This window comes from Quercus suber, unplaced genomic scaffold (genome assembly GCF_002906115.3).
Source record: "Quercus suber isolate HL8 unplaced genomic scaffold, Cork oak 2.0 scaffold_15, whole genome shotgun sequence".
Taxonomy (NCBI): domain Eukaryota; kingdom Viridiplantae; phylum Streptophyta; class Magnoliopsida; order Fagales; family Fagaceae; genus Quercus; species Quercus suber.
In genome coordinates this window covers 740,489-763,161 of record NW_027069480.1, presented here as the reverse complement: position 1 = coordinate 763,161, position 22,673 = coordinate 740,489, and the positions used below count along the sequence as shown (strand labels likewise).

At 33.0% G+C, this 22,673-nt stretch overlaps 2 protein-coding genes across 3 annotated transcripts; one reads left to right on the top strand and one right to left on the bottom strand.

The window, feature by feature from the left end:
• The first annotated feature begins 400 nt into the window (after window positions 1–400).
• Window positions 401–10,884, top strand: LOC111989697 (U-box domain-containing protein 35). Of its 2 annotated transcripts, XM_024021482.2 has the most exons (11): window positions 401–548; window positions 706–802; window positions 3,517–3,747; window positions 4,450–4,571; window positions 4,652–4,773; window positions 4,946–5,139; window positions 5,973–6,292; window positions 6,843–6,941; window positions 8,017–8,445; window positions 8,858–9,610; window positions 10,312–10,884. In XM_024021482.2, exons 3-11 carry the CDS (start codon window positions 3,537–3,539, stop codon window positions 10,492–10,494), a joined length of 2,433 nt encoding a protein of 810 aa, XP_023877250.1. In that variant the 5' UTR covers window positions 401–548; window positions 706–802; window positions 3,517–3,536; the 3' UTR covers window positions 10,495–10,884. The 2 variants fall into 2 exon arrangements, with proteins under 2 accessions (XP_023877250.1, XP_065637622.1); XM_065781550.1 differs by lacking the exon at window positions 706–802.
• A 2,752-nt stretch (window positions 10,885–13,636) lies between these two features.
• On the bottom strand, window positions 13,637–16,721 carry LOC111989698 (putative kinase-like protein TMKL1). The gene is made up of 2 exons (XM_024021483.2): window positions 15,798–16,721; window positions 13,637–14,772 (listed from the first exon to the last, which is right to left on the bottom strand). Exons 1-2 carry the CDS (start codon window positions 16,279–16,281, stop codon window positions 14,180–14,182), a joined length of 1,077 nt encoding a protein of 358 aa, XP_023877251.2. The 5' UTR covers window positions 16,282–16,721; the 3' UTR covers window positions 13,637–14,179.
• Between the last annotated feature and the right edge of the window lie 5,952 nt (window positions 16,722–22,673).

Sequence of the window (22,673 nt, the reverse complement as noted above, 5' to 3'; positions counted from 1 at the left end):
GGTCACTGAATAGAAGCCGAACCCCACAATTATAACTAATACCGTGTTTCACTGTTTTGGAACTAAAATTTCAGCTACCGTGTGTAACACAGTAACTTGCCTTGGTCAGTAGGGCAGTTACAAGATCAAAAACTGCATGAAACACCAAAACACGTTAACAAACCAACAACCCGACATTTGTTAGCATTAAAAAAATATCATCTGGGCCCTTAATTTTCATTAACTATAATTTTTAAATAAACTAGTTGAATATTTTTTCTTTTCTTTTTTTTGATAAAAAAACCTAGTTGAATACATGAATTATTATTATTAATTAATATTTTATTGATATTGATTTTCTTCAAACGGAAAGGTGGTAGTTATAGATAAGGTAAGCTTAGATTAAAGTAATGATTACCTTGCGTCTAGCTAGGAAGATATATAGATACCTCTCTTTGAAAACAAATGTCAGTTGAAAATTTAACCAGTCATAGATATACACATAAACAACCTCTTGTTCCTTATAATTTTCCAAAGATTTGAGAAGCTTCGGCACGGTAGCTTGTGAGGTACTATCTTGACGTCAAATATGAAATCTTATGTAACATCCAAAAATAAACTTTATTTTTTATTTATTTTTATTCTCTAAATGGTGTCAAAATATAAACTTTCTTTCTTTTATTTCAAAATGGAGTTTTGAGTATTTGAAATGGTTTTTGCACAGAGAGAGAGAGAGAGAGAGAGAGAGAGAATGATGGGTTTTCCTTCTTTCTCAAGACTGGTTTAAGTGGGCTTATTGTTTGAAGTTCTGAAAAGCTGTTCGGTATGTATGGTTTTATTTCTACTTTGTTCTTGGAAGTTTATTTTGGAATTTCCTTTTGCACAGTTTTCTGGGATTTTGAAGCTTTTTGTTGTTTTCATTGAACTTTTTTTTTTTCATTTCATCAACTTTTATCCGTATGTTGGTGTGAATTCTTGTGGGGTTTCAAAATTGTTTCTTGTTTTCTGTAGTTTGAGTCATATTTTCATGGAAGTTTACATCTGGGTTTCAAAATTCAAGAACGGACATTGAGCTAGTTCTTTGATTATTTGGGTGCCACTTAATGACTTTTCAAATCTCTACGTAAGCTCTTGGGTTTTGAATTTCTTTTGTTACAGCATGAAGTTTGAGTAGTAGTAGTAATAGTAGTATTTTTTTATGAAATTTATACCTCGGATTTGGATGTCAAGTCTGTCTGTCATTGGGAAAACGTTATCTGTGTCCTGGAAAGTTTTGTTCTTTGAATTTGATTTATATTTATATTTCTCCTATGCACTCTCTTTTTAAAGAATCCTCAACTTTCTTTCCCAAGTTGTGTGTGCATTGTGTATTGTCAGTGTATTGAGAACCAAGTAAATTAACCAAGTTCAAAACTGAATATAATCTAATAATACAAAAACCAAATCTAAAATACACCTAATGAATCCGATCAAATGGTTGAACTATAAAAGTCCACATTACAAGCTAGCAATGCGGCTGTGTGTGTGTGTGTGTGGAGTCATGGTGTTGAGTTTAATTGAAAAATATTAATTAGAGTTACCTCTTTTTGTAACAGAAATGTGTGGGGGCTATCGATGGGACGCATATAAGTGCCTCTGCCCCATCCGGTAGGACCACCGCATTCATAGATAGACGGAGTAACATCACCCAAAACGTGATGTGTGCATGCAACTTCGACATGCGGTTTACGTATGTGCATACTGGATAGGAAGGGAGTGCAAATGATTCACGAGTCATGCAGGATGCATTTGGACATGCCGAGTATGAGTTTCCTTGGCTGCCTAGAGGTAAAAAATAGACTTCAATTTCTCTATATCTTATGGGTTGGCCAAACTCTTTGATGTCATATCATTCTCAAGCAAACAGTATCCCCTTTTTCAAGGGTTGGCTAATTCTATGATGGTTAAGTTTCTTCTCTGGGAATAAGTTGTGAAGTGATTTACATCTTGTGAAGATGGCAAGAAGTTGGGGGTTTTCTTGCAAATTACATAATCTGTTTGGGCAGTTGAGTTAACACTCTTGACCTTTAACTTCAACTTTTTAAAGTTTTTAATATTAACACTCAACTTCACTTCTTTTTGGCAATAGTTACTTTAATTTCCCAAAAGAAAAGCTTCGGTGAAGTAAGGATTAAACTTCACAAAACAAAGCTGTCCTGTGGGGGTAGTGATATCACTGCACAGTTCTTGGAAGTTTATTTATTACAACATTTCAAATTTATTCTCTTTCTTTTCTTGCAATATTTTCCTTGAAATTTTTTGTTTTATTTTTAAATTACTGGAACCTATGTTTTGCTTCTTTGCCTCATAAAATTTCTAAAAGATATGTCAGCTTTAGTGTGTAATATGTTCTGTTTATCATTAACATGGGCCTATTTCTTTTTGTCTTAAGCTTATTTGCTTTATAGGTTTTTATTTTTGTTTTTAATTCGTGGGGATCCAATACATCCATTGCTCATTAGAGAAGAAAATAATTTCAGGATATAACGTAGAGTTATCGTAATTAATTAACTCTAAACAATTCTACAACCTAAACACGACATTTAAAATTGGGAAAGTTATTTCTACTTTGTTCTTGGAAGTTTATTTTGGAATTTCCTTTTGCACAGTTTTCTGGGATTTTGAAGCTTTTTGTTGTTTTCATTGAACTTTTTTTTGTCATTTCATCAACTTTTATCCGTATGTTGGTGTGAATTCTGGTGGGGTTTCAAAATTGTTTCTTGTTTTCTGTAGTTTGAGTCATATTTTCATGGAAGTTTACATCTGGGTTTCAAAATTCAAGAACGGACATTGAGCTAGTTCTTTGATTATTTGGGTGCCACTTAATGAATTTTCAAATCTCTACGTAAGCTCTTGGGTTTTGAATTTCTTTTGTTACAGCATGAAGTTTGAGTAGTAGTAGTAATAGTAGTATTTTTTTTTATGAAATTTATACCTCGGATTTGGATGTCAACTCTGTCTGTCATTGGGAAAACGTTATCTGTGTCCTGGAAAGTTTTGTTCTTTGAATTTGATTTATATTTATAATATGATATTAATCCACTTCTCACTCTCTGTGGGTTTGGTCAGAAATTCTATTTTTAAATTATGTTTTGGAGCAATTAGAGGTGTATTGCTTCTGGATTCTATGTTGTCTGTCGTTGTTTGCTTAGAGAAAAGAATATTCTAATGATCTTTTCAACAAAGAGGGAAATTCTTTATCTGTCAGTTCTGATTTTACATTAATGCTTCTGTTCGCCCTTGGCATGATTGGTTTTGTATGTTTCTTTTGTAAAATTTGACTTTGGCATATGTATAGTGGGTGATTTTGAAGAAGAAAAAAAAAGGACAAAATTTTATGCTATTGCAAATATCTTTGTTGTACAGTTCTTGAATGAATTGGAAATCAAGGGGACCCCTCATTTTTCAGGATATATATCCTGAATATTTGTTTGTCTATTGCTCCATGGCTGCAACTAACTGTTCTCTCATGGTTTTTTTTTTTAATTTATTTTACAGGGTAATTTCTGTTAGCAACAATGGCCACAGTAATGGAGAAAAGTGTAAAGGAAGAAGCTGACAATCTTGCATCTTTTCCTTCCTTATCTTCAGTGGTTGCAGTAGCTGTCAATGGAAACAAAAAAAGCAAATATGTAGTAAAGTGGGCACTGGAGAAATGTGTTACTGAGGGAAAGGTTATCTTCAAACTGATACATGTCCGTGAAAGGACTACTCGAGTTCCTACACAAAGTAAGCTATGTGCCTTCAAATTTATGTGTTCAAATGGGAAACGATATGTAGACTTCAACAGTTTGTTAAATTTTCTTAACTCATGTAGAAACTTCATAGGAACATAAGAAAAGGGCTAATTTTACCTTTTTAAAAAACAGTAAGGGCAGGTCTATTCAGTTTTTGTAGTCATTGAAGTAATGTTCTATCTGGTAATGCCATTTTTCATAAAGTTTATATTCAAAATGTGAAACATTACACTTGCCCAAAAAAATAGATCAGGATTCTAATAGTGCTGTCTTCAGAAAATTTCATACCATTTCTGCCACCTTGAAGGTCATTAGCATGTATATGGTTCAGAAAATCATTGATTTGGATATCCATGTTGCATACAATTTACATGGACATTCTCTTCTGGGGTTTGAATACGTCCCTAGTAAATTTTACTATTGGGTTTTGTGTAAGGATTGATACTTTCCATTATGGCCTTATGGGAGAGTTGAGGAAAAAGAAAGGGGAATTGGAAAAAGTACCTATGACTGGAAGCTGAATTCTCAAGTAATTTGATGATTTTCCTATCCTTCCACTTACTTTCTCAAAATTTAAAAACTGACCTAGTGTTTAAATTTCAAACTTTAGAAAGACCACTTTTGTTTATATAATTTTAAGCAACAGAAAATAATCTGTGGTTTTCACCAAATAATCTTCTCTATGTTATTCCAGTGGGAAATTCCATTCCACTTTCACAAGTACGGGAGGATGTAGCAGCTGCTTATATAAAGGAAATTAATTGGCAGACAAGTCAAATGCTTCTTCCTTACAAGAAATTGTGTGCTCAGAAAAAGGTCAATATATCTTGTGTTTTGAAATTTAATCTTGGCTAAATTTAAGGATGGGATCTTAACTCACTCGGTTCTGGATATAGGTGGAAGTAGATGATGTAGTTATCGAATCAGATGATGTGGAAAAAGCAATAGCAGAGGAGGTTGCTAAGCATAATATCCACAAGCTTGTCATAGGAGCTTCATCACGTGGCTTGTTCACAAGGTATTTACTTAGCATGTTTATGTCATCTGTACTATCATTTGTGCTATCATCTTCTATTTTAAAAGAACAGATTGGCAATATCATTGAATTCTTTCATATGTATCTTTCATAGCTCAATTCTCCATTTGCATCATGAATGCTCTTGTTAACAAGATACTATCAATGTTTGAAGGAAACTGAAGGGTCTATCCTCAAGAATCTCAGTGAGCACTCCAAGATTTTGTACAGTCTATGTTGTTTCGAGAGGAAAGTTGTCTTCCATACGCCCATCCAATACAGAAATGAATGGAAGCTTTAAAGATGACAGTAGTGAGACAAGTTGTTCTAGCCAGAGTTTGTCAAGCCACACTTCCAGCTCACTGACAGGTATATGCACTTTGCTTAAGTTCTGAGCTACATCTGCTCAATGAATAAGAGTATGGTATAAAATGCATTTTCAAACTAACCTGTGGAGGAATGTACTTATTTTTTCTTTTTTAAGGATTTCTGCTGCTTGCTTTATTACTCTTGTCTTACATAATGCATAAATGTGTTATTAATACATTTTGACATGTTTTTGCCTAATTTTGCACATAAACATGATGTTGAAAGATATTATTTATATTTGATGACCTTCAAAGTACCAATTCTATCAGCAAAATGATGGAGGATTCAGCAACTGCTGCTGGCAAGCCAGAATACAGCTTAAAGCTGCAATACATGCTTTAGAGACTCTTCAGAAAACACACTTCCTTTTCATATTAAAAATACAAATAATTAATTGCTGTGCATATTACATGCTTCTAGAAATGCAAACACACAATTCTGCCACTGCATCTTTGCAGTGCTTCAAGTTTTCCATTTTTTTTTTTTTTTTGTGGGGGGGGGGGGGGGGGGTGGGGGGGGGTGTTTCTTTTTTACTCTTTTAATTACATTGTCTCAAAGGGTTTGTTACATTCCTACACTGACCTAAGTTTGTTTCAATACTAAATAAAGCATGCCAACAGTTCTAACTAGGATTTAAGTTATCCTCTCTCTCTCTCTCTCTCTCTCTCTCTCTCTCTCTATTGGAACTAAACTTGAAAACACCTGTCAATCTTTTATGGATTTAGTAAATTGGATTGTTGGCTCATAATTTAAAGGATGACAAATTTATTAGAGGTGGTTTTACCAGATGAAAGTTGTAACATGTCTCTTCTTCTTTTTCCTGGCACGCACAGATTATGCTTCAGTTGCTTCGCTCTCTCAGTTCTGTTCTCCTTCACTACCAATGCAGCGATTTCAAGCTCTTGCTACTATTAACCACAACCTTCTTAAGACAGGAACAAATTCAGTTGAAACAAACCATTCTAGATGCCAGTCCTTGGATGTTGAGGAAAGGAAGGATGATATGAGATCTTGTCCCAATAAAGCAGATTCTGAACCTGCATTGAGTTGGGCCAATAGTTGCAAAACCTTGCCAATGGATGATCAATCATGGATTTCTGATCAAGCTTCCAACTTAGATGCTCTCACCGACTATCCTTCATCAAATACTCAGGTAGTCTTATCTAATTTCTTTTGACTTTGTATATCGGTGCTAATGAGCTGCTTGTCCAAAAATGCTTACCTGCTGGAAAATTGTGTTGGATTCTGCATGTGCTTTGGATGGAAATTATATATATATATTTGAATTTAAGTTGTATGTGATATAGCTTTGGCATCATTGAAAATATTAGGACATATAAGTTTCATTAATGAATATAAAAGGTAGTGCAAACCTTTTCCTTTTAAGATTTTTTTCCCCTTTCGTTTTAAAATACATGCATTCTGGAAATCATGAAATTGTACATTGGTTAAGAGTCATTGCTTTACTTTTCTTTGTACGTGAGAATGGTTTATGGTGTTTGAGAGGTGCAAAACACCCTCTTTTGACAACTATGTAATATTGCAAAAAAGCATTTATCTAAATAATTGAGAGAGAAGTTTTTTTTTCGAGACTCAGAATAATTTCCATGATATATATGTTGATTTCAATATACATTTGAAAGTCAATACAACACTTGTTTGTATTTCTGAAGTTTCACATTGGTTTTCACTTATATGGGCAGGAAATTGATATTGAGCTGGAAAAGCTAAGAATAGAACTCAGACATGTCCGAGGAATGTATGCAATAGCTCAAAGTGAGACAATAGGTGCTTCCCGGAAGGTAAATTATGGTTTTTTTTTTTTGTTTACAAAAGATCCTTTTAGCTGCTGTTTCTCTTTACGTCTAAGCTGGCTACATGTTAGATAAGTGATTTTCCATGATTTTGGATTCTGATCAGACTGGTGAATTCTGGCTATTTTATTAATTATTTTTGTCCCTTAGTCATCTTGTCTTTCTTCTTCATTGCTTCATCTTTGATATCTTATTTGAATACTTCTAACAATGTATCTACAAAAACAGAGAAAATAGAGTGAGATTCATGATTTTTCAGCTTCACCTTTAAATTTTTTAGCCACAAACTCCCCACACTGCGCCACTGAATAGTGAAGCAAGAAACACATAGCCGACCTCAATTGCTAAGGATTAATGATTAAATAAGTTGAGCTAAGTCATTCAGGCCATCTGAAATTTAATATAACGTGAAACTATGTAACCAAACTCTTGCCATGACTTCCGTCATAGTAAGCATTCATAACCCTTTTATTTTATATTTTTTGTAATTCTAGAATTTATAAATTGTCTACCTATATTGCAAGCTAAATGTTTTCCTTTGGGAATCATATATGGAGTCAATATCATTACTATTTACAAAAATATATGCAATGTGAATTCATAAATCTGCTTGTCTATTTTGTATACAAAGGAACATCATCCAGCAGGCCTTTTTCTGAAGTTTACCCAAAAAAAAAAAAAAAAAAAAAAAAAAAAAAGAAGATGTAATAACTAATACGTCATATACAATCGACAAATTCATGGAAATCCTTCTAGGACACAATTTATTGCAATCTTTTGGAGGGATGAAACGGTATATGGTTCTCTAATTGATATATTTGGAGGATGGAATGCATGATCAATGTTTTCCAATTATTTGTTTGAATTAATTGCACTTCATCAGTCTTAGTGATTATTATATCTGTTGTGGCTCTTTCTCCTGATGGCTAATTGGGTAATAGAAATGTTCTATCTTGTGTTACATTACAGTTGGACTAGTCTGTCCACTAGGTACTTATTTTTATATTATCTCTTAATTGTTTCATTTCTTCAAGTAAAATGCTCTTGTTATTTCTTTGATCAGCTACACAATCTCAGTGACCGCCGGATGGAGGAAGCAAAGAAGCTCAAGGAGATAAATATCAAAGAGGAGAGAGCCAAAGAATTAGCAAGACAAGAGAAAGAGAGGCATGAAGCTGCAAAAAGAGAAGCTGACTATGTGAGAGAATGCGCTGAAAGAGAAGCTTCCCAACGGAGAGAAGCAGAGATGAAGGCTATTCATGATGCTAAAGAGAAAAAAAAGTTTGAGAATGCTCTTGTTGGTCCAGTGCAGCAATACCATAAGTTCACTTGGGAAGAGATTGTGTCTGCTACTTCATCTTTCTCTGAAGATCTTAAAATAGGGATGGGGGCATATGGATCAGTTTATAAGTGCAATCTGCATCATACAACTGCAGCAGTGAAAGTTCTTCACTCCGAAGATAGTCACAAAAATAAGCAGTTCCTGCAGGAGGTAAACCGTAAAGACTTCCCACCCACACCACCCCCCCCCCCCCCCCCCCCCCAAAAAAAAAAAAAGAACAAAAGAAAAAGTGTCAATTGAATGAAGAAACAAAAAATGATCATTATGTACACAATTTAAGCATACACTTTAGCACTTAAGCCTTCCCACTTTCTGCAATTCAGTTGTTTTCCGGTTTACAAGGTGCATTGTCACTTATTCACCAAAGAAAGAAACTAATTAGAAGGCAATTTAGCATACGCTTTGCTATGTTCCTGTAAATAATGAGTGGTAACCTTCATACCTTGTGATGTCCTGTTATTCTGTTAGGAAAAACTTAAAAAGAGGGGGGGGGGGGGGACATCGGGTTACCCCAACTGAAATATTGACTGAATACTTACCTATGTTTTCCATTCGATTTCAGCTTGATATCTTGAGCAAAATTCGGCATCCCCATTTACTTCTCCTTCTTGGAGCCTGTCAAGATCGTGGTTGCCTAGTCTACGAGCACATGGAGAATGGTAGCCTGGAGGACAGGTTGCTCAAGAAAAATGGTTCACCTCCCATTCCTTGGTTTGAGAGGTGCCGAATAGCTTGGGAAGTAGCCTCAGCTCTTGTCTTTCTTCACAACTCAAAGCCAAGAGCAATAATCCATCGTGATTTGAAACCGGCAAACATTTTGCTTGATCATAACCTTGTGAGCAAGATTGGTGATGTTGGCCTTTCTACGATGCTTAATTCAGATGTTTCTTCTATGTATACTGTAGGCTCTTACACAGGGCCTGTTGGGACACTCTGCTACATAGATCCTGAGTATCAAAGGACTGGGTTACTATCTCCACAGTCCGATGTTTATGCTTTTGGAATGGTGATTTTGCAGTTGCTGACTGCAAAACCAGCAATAGCACTAGCCCATGTGGTGGAAACTGCTTTAAGTGATGGTAAGTTATTGGAGATTTTGGATCAAGAAGGCGGGAATTGGCCAATTGAGGTGGCAAAGGAATTGGCTGAAATGGGACTGAGCTGTGCTGAGCTTCGGCGTCAAGATAGACCTGATTTGAAAGATAAAGTACTTCCTGCACTGGAGAGATTGAAAGAAGTTGCTGATAGGGCCCGAGATTCAGCTTGCAGAGTGCCATCTGCACCTCCTAACCACTTCATCTGCCCAATTCTTAAGGTATGCTGCACAATCTTCTACTGCCAACATCTTATAGCTCCTGTTTGGGGAAAAAAATATACTAATGTTCTTGTAAACTTATATTGTGATAATGATTTGCTGCATGTTACATTTAATTGGATGTTTGTTAAATTTTATTCATCAAGTGGGTTGAATTTTATGAGTCTGGACATAGCAATATGATTCAGTTTAAATCTAGTGAGTACCAATTTAAAATATTCTAATGCCTAGTTATGTTTCTTCTTCTTTTATTTTTGTATTTACAATTTGTACAGGAAATGGTGACCTGTTGGTCTTGGAAATCTGAAAGTAAAAGTTTACAACCTCATATAGGGAGGAAAGGTCTTGTAATTTTGGAAGAAGCAGATGTAGTGTACACATAGATCTGTCTGGGCTAATGCTTGTTTAAAAAGGCCATATTTTATATTACATTTGAGATTTAACTCCTGTTTTTCAGTTCTCCAATTTCAAATTGGGATTGACAGACCTTTTGCTTTTGCTAATTTATATTAGATATAAACCTCTTTTAACTTCAATTATAAACCCCATATATTTAGTACAAGTAGTAAATGGTAAAAAGAATACATATGACCGATCTTGACTAGTTTGTTGACAATCTACAGTGATTGTAGCTTTCATTGTCTTCATGAATACCCTCTTGCAATAATTTGTCAATGAAATGTTATTTAATTTTGTTACAGGATGTGATGGACGATCCTTGCGTTGCTGCGGATGGTTACACTTATGACCGCAGAGCAATAAAGCAATGGCTTGAAGAGAATGATACATCTCCAATGACAAATATGTCATTGCCTCATAAGAATCTGATACCGAATTACACGCTTCTTTCTGCAGTTGTGGAGTGGAAATCCGGAATCCAATAACCATCCTCTATTGATTTTGCAGAATTACATTGACAATTGTTAGTGAATCATGAGCCTTCTTTTTGTAATTGTAGAGTGGATTAGTTTAGAGACCAATGACATTTCTCATTCATAATTTTTTAGGACAATACTGACACAGTTGTTTCCTTGCGGATTCCTTAATTGAAAACTCATCATGTAATTATATTTTTTGTGGGGAAAAAAAGAAAGAAGCAGCAAGAAACAAAAGTCAGTTGTTGGTACGTTTGGTACACTGAATGGAGATTACAACAGAAATTGTAATCTTTATTACTAGTAATAAAATGTGTTGTAATGTAATAACTAAACATATTCATTAGTTTGGTTATGAGTTATAACATTAGAATGAAACTTAACATTTATTTTAGGAAATATCTTATTTATACAATTATATCTCCTTAAAAATTGTTATTTTTAAATTTAAAAGAGATGTTATTTTTTATGATTTTTTATTTTTATAATTGTTAGATGTATATGGAAAATTTGTTTATTTAGAAATATATTAAGTTTTGAAATTATTACACTTACTAAGGAATAACTAATACCGCCTTTTAAAGAGGAATAATTATTTCTCATTTTGAAGAATAGCTATTCATAAGAAATGATTATTCTTTGTAATAAAAACATAACTAAACTAAAAAATATCTAAACCATATGAATAACTATTACATTACAATGCCTATTACAGTCTACCAAACATGTCCATGTTTTAGGTGCTACTTCTCCATGTGGTTTTGCATATTAGAGTGCATGTGGTTTCAAATTTGAAAGATGGATTGTACATACTAAGAACATCTTTCTTTTGATAGTGTACGGCCTGTTTGGTTATGATGTTTAAACAACAGTTTTTGTTGTTTAATCAACACAACATGTATTTTCACAACACTTAAACAACGTTACTAAAACATCATTGTTATGTATAAACTCCGTGTGGTTCTATGAGGCCATTCTGCAATGCAAGTCTCAAAATATCAATTAGCATATTTTGTGTCATCCGATATTAGCTACTATGGTTAGTGCAGCTTCATCTAAGATCCAATTTTCAGTTGAATCAAACTAAGATTATAGGCTTTAAGAGAGAGAGAGAGAGAGAGAGAGAGAGAGAGAGAGAGAGATCTTATGAAATTGAATAATTGTGCACATATTTTAGAAGTTGTAATTGACTCAAGTAACGGAAATGTGATGCTAAACATGCTTGTGAGTCTGTGACTAATGGTTCTGTTTGCATCTTTAAATTTTTGCAAAATAATTTGGATAAAAGTCATATTAAATTCAATTACGACATGTGGAGCGTAAAAAGGAATATTGTTAGTGTAGATTCAATTTCTCAATATAACATATAGGCACATTATTTTTATTTTCATTTTTTTATTTTGTTTTGTTTAGTTGCATACATAGGCACATCATTTGACTAAAAAACTTGGTTTAAGCCCAATTGTGTTACATTAAGTTATTAGACACACATTCTTGTACTTAAATTGTTGGGGAGATAGCAATTTGGGAACACTTAAATTGCAAGGTTTTGCAAGGTTAATATAACATATAATGAAATTATTTGACCCAAAATTTTAAGTCAATGGGTTTAGGTCCAATTATATTATATTAATTACATATTCTTGTCACTAATTAGTATCTATTAGAGTTTTTCTAATGTTTTTTTTTATTATTTATTATTATCATGTTAATAAGGGAATTTTTGTAATCATGCTATAAGCACTAATATAAATATGGATAAAGTTTATCTACAAAATTAATTGTAACTTAAGGTTACAAACTCACTCAATAAAATAAATATTACTACATATTTTAAAAATCTAACCGTACAATTGCATGATATTTACACTCTTAATATACATGTCAAATTTTGTGTCAATCAGATATTATTTACTATATGATTTATAAGCTTATATTTTATGCATAATTCTAAATTATAAAAACTTATAATTTAAAAAATTTATTGATGATATAACTATTGATCTTTAATATTCTTGAAATTTTGCAAGTATGAAAGATATAAGAAGATGATGTAATCTAATGGTGAATTTATCCAAATTCACCTTTACTAAAAAGATATTGAGTAAAGTTATAGTCTAAAGGTACAATCAATTTTGTAGTTAAACTTTGTCCTATAAATATATGCTAAGACGTGAGACTAATTGATAGTGACTTCAAATTTTTCTTTGTTTCTTTTCTTTTTCTCTATTTTTTTATTTTTCTCTTCGTGAGTTTCAGTTAGCTCAGCTGGTAAAGTTTTTTATGATAGAATAAGATATGTGTGGTTTAGTTCCCGCCTACACCAAAAATCGATTATTGTCTTGCTCTGATGATAAAAAAACCCTCATTAAAATAGGTTGAAACTATTTCCAAAAAAAAAAAAAAAAAAAAAATCTTCTCTTCCTCATTCTTCTCAATTAATCCTAAATCTTTATATTCTACAACTCAACTATTTTCAACGTGACACTTCACTACGACAACAATTTTCAATGTGACACTTCAATTCTAGCTAACCACATTACTCACGAGTCATGAATATTCTAACAAATATATGCGTTTTGAAAAGTTTTTTTGGGGAGAGTTTTGAAAAAAACAGGATACATATAAGCAGGTAAATAAAGAATTTTTTTTTTTTTTTTTGGTAGAGGTAAATAAAGAATTTGGATTGTGTACATATAAGTGGGTAAACCATGACAAAGCAATGTTACCTTTGTCTCGATGGGCTAATCGTTGAATTGCGTATTCTTTACGTTCTTAATACACATGTCAAATTTTGTATTAATTGAATATTATTTAATATATGATTTATAAACTTATATTTATGTATAATTTTTAGCTAACAAAACTTGTAATTTAAACAATTTATTGATGACATAGTTATTGATCTTTAATTTTCTAGAAATTTTACAAGTATGAAGAATATAAGAAGAAGATATAATCCAATGGTAGATATGTCAAAATTCACATCCAATAAAAAGATATTGAGTAAGATTGTAGCCTAAAACATTGCAAAATTGGCTAAAACTTTTTGACAGTTTTGAGTGTGATAAATTAGCTTGGTTCATGTTCCCCAAAAAAAGATTTAGATAGCTTCATTCAAATGCTCCAGGCATTCTTACTGCAAAGTAAATGAAAATCCAAAATAGCCTAATCATCCAGTTTCATGGTAAAGATAGTCTCTCAATAACCTTTACAGGTCCAGTTGCTGAGGTAATTACAAGTATAATAAAAGATTGCATCTGTTAATGGTGGATCTCTTTAAAAATAATTGTCCCTCTACAATGTCAAAGTTGGGACCAGATAGATTACACAATCTTGAGCTGCTGATGTTTGGCAATTAAGAATTCTGAAATATGACAAACATATATAATCACCAATTCCATGATCCTCATTGGGTGGCCAGAAAGTGCAACTTTTGCTTCGAGTGATTAATCTCTCTCCATAAACATAAATATTAGCAACCCTACAACCTTGTTTGGATGGACAACCAAAATTTTCAACTACTTGGCTTTGAGAGTATACTCATTTACGCTTTTCATATATACCTTGATGACACCATCTTTGTCATTGTCATCAACCATGTTGATTTTGGAGAATTGATATACAAGAAATATCCCAAAATCAATTGTCACAATGACCTACCATCAGTACCTCTGCAAAATCCTAAAGCTTCTTATTTTCTAATATCTTCAAGCTTCCTAAGGACTTGCTTAATATCGGGCCTGAGAGAAGGTGAAGGAGAACAACAAGCCATAGCAAGCTGAAAGAATTTGAGAATGCGTTCTTCAGTAACCCAGCTTTGATCATCATTGCTGTCTCTTAGAAGTATGTTGGGATGGAATAAGTCTCCAATCCTATGTCCTAGAACTGCATTTCTCATAAAGTCAGGAAGGTAAAAATCCTCATAAGGAGTTGGGTTCTCATTGACTGCCTCCTTCCCTGAAAGTAGTTCGAGTAAGATTACCCCAAGGCTGAATATATCAGTTTCTTCGCTTGCATCCTTCATTTTGATCAGCTCTGGGGCTCTGTAGCCCTCAGCTGCTGAAGCTTCAAGCATTTCTTGGCCTGCGGTAGCAATCAACAGAAGATATAGTCCAAAATCCGAGACGTATGGTTGGTAATTGCGATCCAAAAGTATGTTTTTTGACTTGAGATTTCCATGGATTATAGGCTTCTGCAATCCTGTATGGAGATGTTCCAATCCCTTGGCTATGCCAATGGAGATGCTGTAAATGATGGCCCATTTGTGAGATTCATCGCTTCCATCTGCCAATTTTAAACACAGATTTTCTTTTCAAAATGATTGAATTTTAGTTGAACATAGATGGTACAAAGAGAAATTAACTCAAAAACAGCTTCAGAAATTGTAAATGCAGGCTAAATATGTCCAACAAAGAAGCAAATGTCTAAAAAAAATGAAAGGATAACAAGGTGAACTAGCATTATCTTCATATCATTTTCAAAGGAGAAATGGAAGAGAAACTGACAATGGTAGGTGAGGAAAAGATTCCAATCTAGTTGCTTGTAAAACGTGCATAATTTATGCATAAAAACAAGTTCCGTTTCAATTCATGCAAGCAGGTCTTAATCCATCCCCCTCTAAAAATAAAAAATAAACATTAAAAAGTAAAAACCATGTTACTATCCCTTTCTTTTTCACTATTTCTATATCAATATTGGGAGCAATAATCGAAGAGAGATGGTCAAAAAGTTTAGTAAAAGAAAATTCTTTTTGAAACTCATGATCAACTTAATTATCCCCTCCTAATTGTGCAGCTGATAGATCCTCAACTTGCTTTTTATTGTTGGATTCTTAATTGAGCAAGATCCAAGAAAAGCAAATCCTTATCTCAAAAAAGAAAAAAAATCCGAGATATTAAGACAAAGAAGGTTGAAAAAAAAGAACAGAGACTTTTTCTTTTTGTTTTGCTTAGAAACAGAAGAACACAAAGACTGAAAATTAAAGAAATAAGGAAAAATGGAAATCATTCAACAATCTATTCAAGATCAAGCAACTACTTCCAATATTAGGAAAGCAATTAATTCAACTAATGGGATTATCAAAAAATCCAAAAAAAAATTAGCCAGTCTCTTTCCTGAGAAAACAGAGAAACTAAACAGGAGGATAAAGATTTTGATTTTTGATTTTTTTTAATCTGCTGTTTTACTTGTAGAAAAACTGGAAGCTTTTTTTTAACTAAACAAACCTGTTGGACTGGTTTTTATTTTCCTTTCCAGCTATACAAAAAAAAGAAAAAAAAAGAAAACAGAATATTAGAAACGTAGCTTACCTCTAATGAATTCTGCCAGATTGCCCATCCTATAAAATGTATGAACAAGAAGCTTTTCACCTCTTGGCCCTGCATAGAATCCCAGAAGAGAAACCAAGTTGGGATGCCTTATAAACCCCAGAAGCTGAATCACATCATCAAATTCTTCACCTCTTGTAGTGCACACTGGCCTTAAAAACCTCAGCAGCCTCAACTTGTTGCTTCGCTGCAACAAGGCCTTATACAGTGTGCCATAGTTAGATTTTCCTATAACTTCTCCAGGAGCATCCAATATGTCACTGATTGTGAGGTCTTCACCATCTTGGAAAATTACCAGGTCCTCTATCGGTTCCTCATCTCCATGACCCTCTTCCATGATTTCTATATCTTCACCACCATTTCTCAACACTCTTTTGCGGTAGAGGAAGATGTAAAGTATGAGAATTATTAACAAGATTGTTGAAGTTAGCCCAACAACTAGTTCCAGCATATGGATGTTTTTCATTCTACCAAAAGTTTGATTATTTTTCAGAGAGCTTAGTGAGAGAACCACTATGAATGACAGTATAGATTAATACATTCTTGGATTGTGTGAATGAGTAAAAAACAAGGAATTAAGATCTGAGTGGAAGGTGTTGGATTGGAAAGTGATTGATAGCATGGAAATCTGGTTCGTTATTAATGACAGTTGAAAATATAGGACATGAGGAAGATCAAAGAATTGAACTATGTTTGGGTGTGAAACCCAAGATTTTTGTGAACTATGTTGGGAAAAAAGAAAAAAAAAAGTACTAGTTGTCAATTGAAAGTAAGTATTGGCAACTGGGATCCAAGGACCATGAGAGGCTTTTTACATTTGTATTTTGCAGAGAGAAGGTGAAAGCAAAAAAGAGAGCAAATGTACGCTGGCTGAATCTAGTAAGACAGATCTATAGCCATGTGATGTTTCTCTCTAATTTTTGACGGTAGAGTGTGGAAAATTATTGAATACTTACGTATTCTTCTTTCTCACATGAATTATGGGTGCACTATAAATTTAATTAGTAAAACTCACAATTATATGAAAAAAAAACTACGCAATTATATTACTTTAAAAAGTACTCAATAATTAGCCTGTAGAGTTTGTATTTTTTTTTTTTTTTTTCAAGGGTAGTAATTTATTGAGATTCTACGATTGGATTTGTTTAACTATTACTTCGGAGAGCAGAGTACCTCCTTGGTTTACCAAAAAAAGGGTAGCGGTCCAACACGTAACTCACCATAAGGACAGCCTTACATTACATTTCACCCCCGCATTTGTCAATGACTCGAGGACATGTTTGCTATGCTGTACTCTATAATAGACAAGACTTGCTTCTTATGCTGATACGTGACTAGTGTTTGGCAACTTAAAAGGTGGCCACTTAGCCAAGCTGATTCCATCAAAATATATATATATATATATATATATAATTTTAAAAGTTTTATTTTTGATTAATCTCATAATATTTTGATATATAAGTTTTTGAGACTTCACACTTTTACTGCTTTCTGTATTATAATATATAGGGTCTGTTTGGATTGAACTTATTGTTGCTGAAACTGAAAACTGAAAACTGAAAACATTGTAGCAAAAATAATTTTTAAATTGTGAATAGTACCGGTGGGATTATTTTTAATATTTTTGTACATAAACAATACATGCACAGTGCGTAAACCGTGCATACACTGTTTATAAACTGCGCCTTTTGTCTCTGAAAGTCAACATAAGCAGCTGAAAAAAAAAAAAAAAAAAAAAAAAAAAAAAAAAAAAACGCCAATGCCAGACGCAGACATGCAATCCAAACCACACCATAGTGTTAGTTTGGTTTGCATTTTGGATTCACGCGTCTGCGACTAGCTTTTTTTTTTTTTTTTTTTACCAGCGCCTCTTGCACTGTTCATGAGACATGAACAGTGCATTAAGGCAAATGAACAATGTAGTGTTTTGTGAGTGTGAATAGTAACTAGAATTTTTTTTTTATTATTTTCTGTTTTCAACAAAATAAGCGGTATCCAAACGCACGCATATTGTTTGATTGAGTTTAAATTATATTTTCTATGTAAAGTTTTTTTCCTCAATTTGAATTTTACCATATCATTTTCTTTGATAGAATAGATGGTTCTTGTAGGGACTCAATTTGGAAAAGCTTTCTGAAATCAAAAGGAAAAACGGTCCAACAAGCCCAAACAATAAATTTTTAGAGAGTAGGTGAAAGAACTAACTCTAAATAATAAGAAAAAGCCTCTCTTTCTCTGGTTTTTTTTTTTTTTTTTTTTCTAGTCCCCTTTACAATGTTGTTCCTCTTTATGTTATATACTACGTTCCTCCCCTTGTTTTCGCCGTACACGTGTAGGTACTATCATGGGAACTCCTTTCTGTCCCATCCCCCCTCTCTAGAATCCTAAACTAGCCATTATAAGGCTGCTTGATCACTGTTCAGGCATCACCTCCACATTAATGCGGCTAGAGAGTTAGCTGGGAAGCATTTAATGTGGAGGTAGTAACGTCAAAAGATATTTGTTGCCTAAACTATCCCATATCCGTTTCTCAATTATAATTCAACCATATGGACTACCTAGAGTAATAAGATAGTTACATCCACCTCGGACTATCGTTCCGAGGTGAATCTTATCCTCTGACACATTTTGGATTCTCATGTGCAATCCTCGGCTCTCCTTCTTATATTAGTCGTATCATGCTTTTATTAAATCATCCTCGGACGGATTGCTGTCCTCGGATTGGGCTATTGGGCCACATGCCCATTCTCTGCAGATTTACCAATACCACCTTATATAACTGGCCCCACAGTTCTGTATCTAAATACAGTCATTAATAAATAGTATTTATTAATAATAAGATAATTATATAATTAATAGTTCCATATAAAAACATATTATAATAAATACTTATTAATAACTATCATAATTATCAAATTTCATATTTAATATTTCATATACAAATACACTCAAAATAAATGTCTATTAATAATTATCAAATTTCATATTTATATGCAAAATGAGAGAGAGAGAGAGAGAGAGAGAGAGAGAGGATCAATTTTAAAAAAAGGTAAAATCATATTTTATTGAATTTTGTGTGTGCATTGCTTATGTTATTAACTAGTAGATCATGTAATGAAATGGTCGTTCATGTGAAATGGCTATTATGTTATCAGGATCAAGATCCTACACAGACTTTGGTGAGAGGGTTCAGGAATCAAATCATATGATTGGTACAAAGATACTAAGATCCTACTTTTCATTTTTAAAAAATATATTAAAAAATACTTGTAAGTAATTCATGGTATATGTTAAAGAAACATTAAACAAAAGTATTTTTTGACACAAATTACTAATAAAAGGCAAAGTACCCAATTACGTATACATAAACAAAATTCAAAGTTACAACTTGCAAATACCAAGTTCTAATAGCACAAATATGCATAATGTCTCACATGAACAAAAAAAAAAAAAAAATAGCAATACATAATGTCTCGCATAAACAACATAAATCAAATAATAATGTTTCAAACAACACCACAAATACACTCAATCATTAAGCCCACAATTTTGGTTATCTTGATTGGGTTCCTCAAAGTATGATTGATCGTTATAAACAACATTCTTATCATTGTTAGCAACCACATGGCCTGTATCATTTATTGGATAATCATCAAAATCTCTTAATGTTGCATTTGGAGGTTCATTCACTTCATTTTAATTGGCATCACCAAACTCAAATTCATCACTAATAGCATGATCTTCTTTATCATTCTCACACTTGCCCTCTGCTCTATAGTATTTTCTCTTATCTTCTATTTTCTGTGATTTTGTTGATTAGATTAGAGTAAGTTGAGACTTAGGGTTTTTTTTGTTTGTATTTTTGTTTTTTTTTTTTAATCAATTTGAACTGTGGCCACTGGGCTAATTTGTTATTACGTTTATTTATTTATTATTAGTTTAGGGCCTTTAGGCTCCATTTGAAGGCCCGAAATAAGCACAAAAATTTGATTTTTTTTTTTTGAACAAAAAAAAAAAAAGATCTTTGGTATTGTTATAGGATCATGATCCTATAAGATTCTACGATCCAGATTGGGATCCCACACAAATCCCTCTTCAATACAAATCACAGAGAGTTCCATGAAGTTTTATGGATGTAGGATCTTTAGATCCCAAGACTCGGATTGGGATCTCAATAACTTACAACTATATTGTTAAGAAAAGTTATTCCTTAGTAGGTGTACTAGCTTTTAAATTAATATATTTATAAAAATACAAAATTTTCTATATGCTCATAAAATTTATAAAAATAAAAAATCATAAAAAAAATTATCTCTCTTTCCATATGCCTGTTAAAAAAATCATTTGCACATAAAAATTGAAATTATTATAATTTGACAACAAAATGTATGAATAGTAATAATGATTACCCTACAACATAATAAAGATTACCATCCCTATCATGATATTCATTCAAAGTACCAAACGTGCCCTAAGTCTTAATGTATATCACTTAATGATTTTTTATGAAATTAATATTTTGAAAATATGTTGATAGATTACACATTCTAGTATTTGTTTTTTTAATGTCTATAGTAAATTTTGTGTTAATTTATTATTATTTAATATTTGATTAATAAATCCATATTTTATATATGATTTTGAAAGATAAAAGAATTAAAATTTAAATATTTATAATTGAGAAAGTTATTAATCTTGGATCATCTTAATATTTTCTAAATATGAAGGATAGAAGGAGATCTCCATGGATTTGTGTGAAAAAAAAATAAATTCAATAGACTATAGGATTATAGCTCCCTTTAAGATGACATTTACGTACCCATACTCAATTAAGTTTTGTATAAGGTTCCGTTCATATCACCTCTAAGATACAACTAAGACTAGACTCCCACGAATTTCTTTTTAATGGTGTGTCACAATTACAAAATATTTACATGCTGTTTCTATCATTATACTTAAAAAGGCACCCTTTTTTTAAAAAATTTTATTTTAATACAAGCCCTCTAAAACATTGTATTGACTATTACAAGTTGTTGGAAACCCAAATGGCTCATTTACTACATTTCTCTGCAAAATCATTTCCCCCCCCCCCCCCCCCCGGGGGACATTTTTTGCAACTATCTTGCTCAAGCAAGCCTCGAGCTCGAGCAGATGTCAAGCCAGCCTTAAGCAAGCGTTTGCCTTACCTCTCTCATACTTGCTCGCCCTCGCTTGCATTCCGGTCAACCTCTGCTTAATGCTCGTTTCAACAAGCTTGGTTGTTAGGAATCTGGTAGTTCCTAATGGGGATGGATAGGAATTATAGGGGGATTAATAGGAATTGTAGGCAAATTGACTTAATTTGAGGTAGCCACCCTCCAGAGAGAGAGAGAGAGAGAGACACTAATGCACTAAGAAATTGGTTTATTCTTCCATTGATATCTAATGTTGAATTACAATAATGTATTTATAGGAGACTACCTCTAATCTCATTGGCCCACATGGCCCCATTCTATTGGTTTTATTATTCCTCATGTATATTAATAATTCCAACATGTGCTAAATGTGATTAACATGTTTGGAATTGTAACTAAATAACTAACTAAATCTCAATACGCTAATTATTACCCATATGCTTATAGCATTCCTAACATTTGCCTCCCCTTGAAAACACCTTGCCCACAAGGTGTTGTTGTGAAATAGCATCTTCATCAAAGGGGATCTTCCAATGGACCAATACCTTACGCTTTGTTTGTTTCGGCAATAATGTTTTCTAGAAAATGAGTAATTTTCCAAAAAATGTTTTCTATAAAATTATCTTATTTTCCTATGTTTGGTAGTAATCTCAAATGAGTTGAAAAACAATCTTTTAACTTCCCTGATTTAGTTTACTGTGAGAAAGAGTTGTTTTAAAAAAAAAAAAAAAAACAGTGGAAAACAATCTCTAAAAATAAGCCATACTTTTTATGTTGACCAAAGATAGTTTTCCTTTAACTCATTTTTTCTAATGCTACCAAACATTGGAAAATATGAAAAACTATCTTTACACAATATTTTCCATTGAAAGAAACAGAGTGTTAGTGACATTTTGATCACCATATTTATGCATTTCTCTTTGACAAGTGGTCCCGTGCACATGAAGGTTTCTTCTTCGTAGATCTTCAAACTTTGCTCGAATTCTTGAGCCTTCAATGGTTCTTCAATCTTCAAGGTCTCATTGGTTCTTTGAACCTTGGAGTGTTCTTGTATCCTCAAGACCTCATTTGATTCTAGAACCATTAAAATTGTTGGCGCTTGCATCTTGGATTCTTGGATCACCGACACTTGGATTGCCAATTCTTGAATCATAGACTCTTGAATGGAAGCCTCTATTGGTGCATCAAGAATTGGTTCTTGGAAGATCATCATTACCTTCTTTGTTGGTTCTTTGGACTGAATTTCAAGGGCAACGCGTACATGTATATCATCATTCACTTTGACACAAAAATCAAAATCTCGGCTTGCAACAACAGCAGTAGATTCTTGGAACTTGATTTGTTCTTCGAGTTTCATTGAATCAAGAGATTGTAACTCGTCTTTCGTCATGTTCTCGAGAACCTCTTGCAATTTTGAGAGCTCTTCATTCATGGCCTTGTTAGATTCAGCCAAGGCCTTGACCTTTTCTAAAATAGCATTGTGAGATTCATACAAAGTCTTGATATCCTTTGAAACTTTGTTCACCATTTGCCATAATTCTTTCCAAAGTTCTCTTTGGTCACATTCATCCGTATCAAGATCGACGGCTCTGATACCAAATGTTAGGAATCTGGTGGTTTCTAATGGGGATAGATAAGAATTATATGAAGATTGATGGGAATTGTAGGGAAATTGACTTAATTT

Excerpts from the sequence above, each read along its gene's own strand:
- LOC111989697 (XM_065781550.1), top strand. The coding sequence starts at position 3,537 with ATGGCCACAGTAATGGAGAAAAGTGTAAAGGAAGAAGCTGACAATCTT. Across the intron at positions 8,446-8,857 it reads ATAAGCAGTTCCTGCAGGAG|CTTGATATCTTGAGCAAAAT; the intron begins GTAAACCGTAAA and ends ATTCGATTTCAG. Across the intron at positions 9,611-10,311 it reads TCATCTGCCCAATTCTTAAG|GATGTGATGGACGATCCTTG; the intron begins GTATGCTGCACA and ends ATTTTGTTACAG.
- LOC111989698 (XM_024021483.2), bottom strand. The coding sequence starts at position 16,281 with ATGAAAAACATCCATATGCTGGAACTAGTTGTTGGGCTAACTTCAACA. Across the intron at positions 14,773-15,797 it reads TCTGGCAGAATTCATTAGAG|ATGGAAGCGATGAATCTCAC; the intron begins GTAAGCTACGTT and ends TAAAATTGGCAG.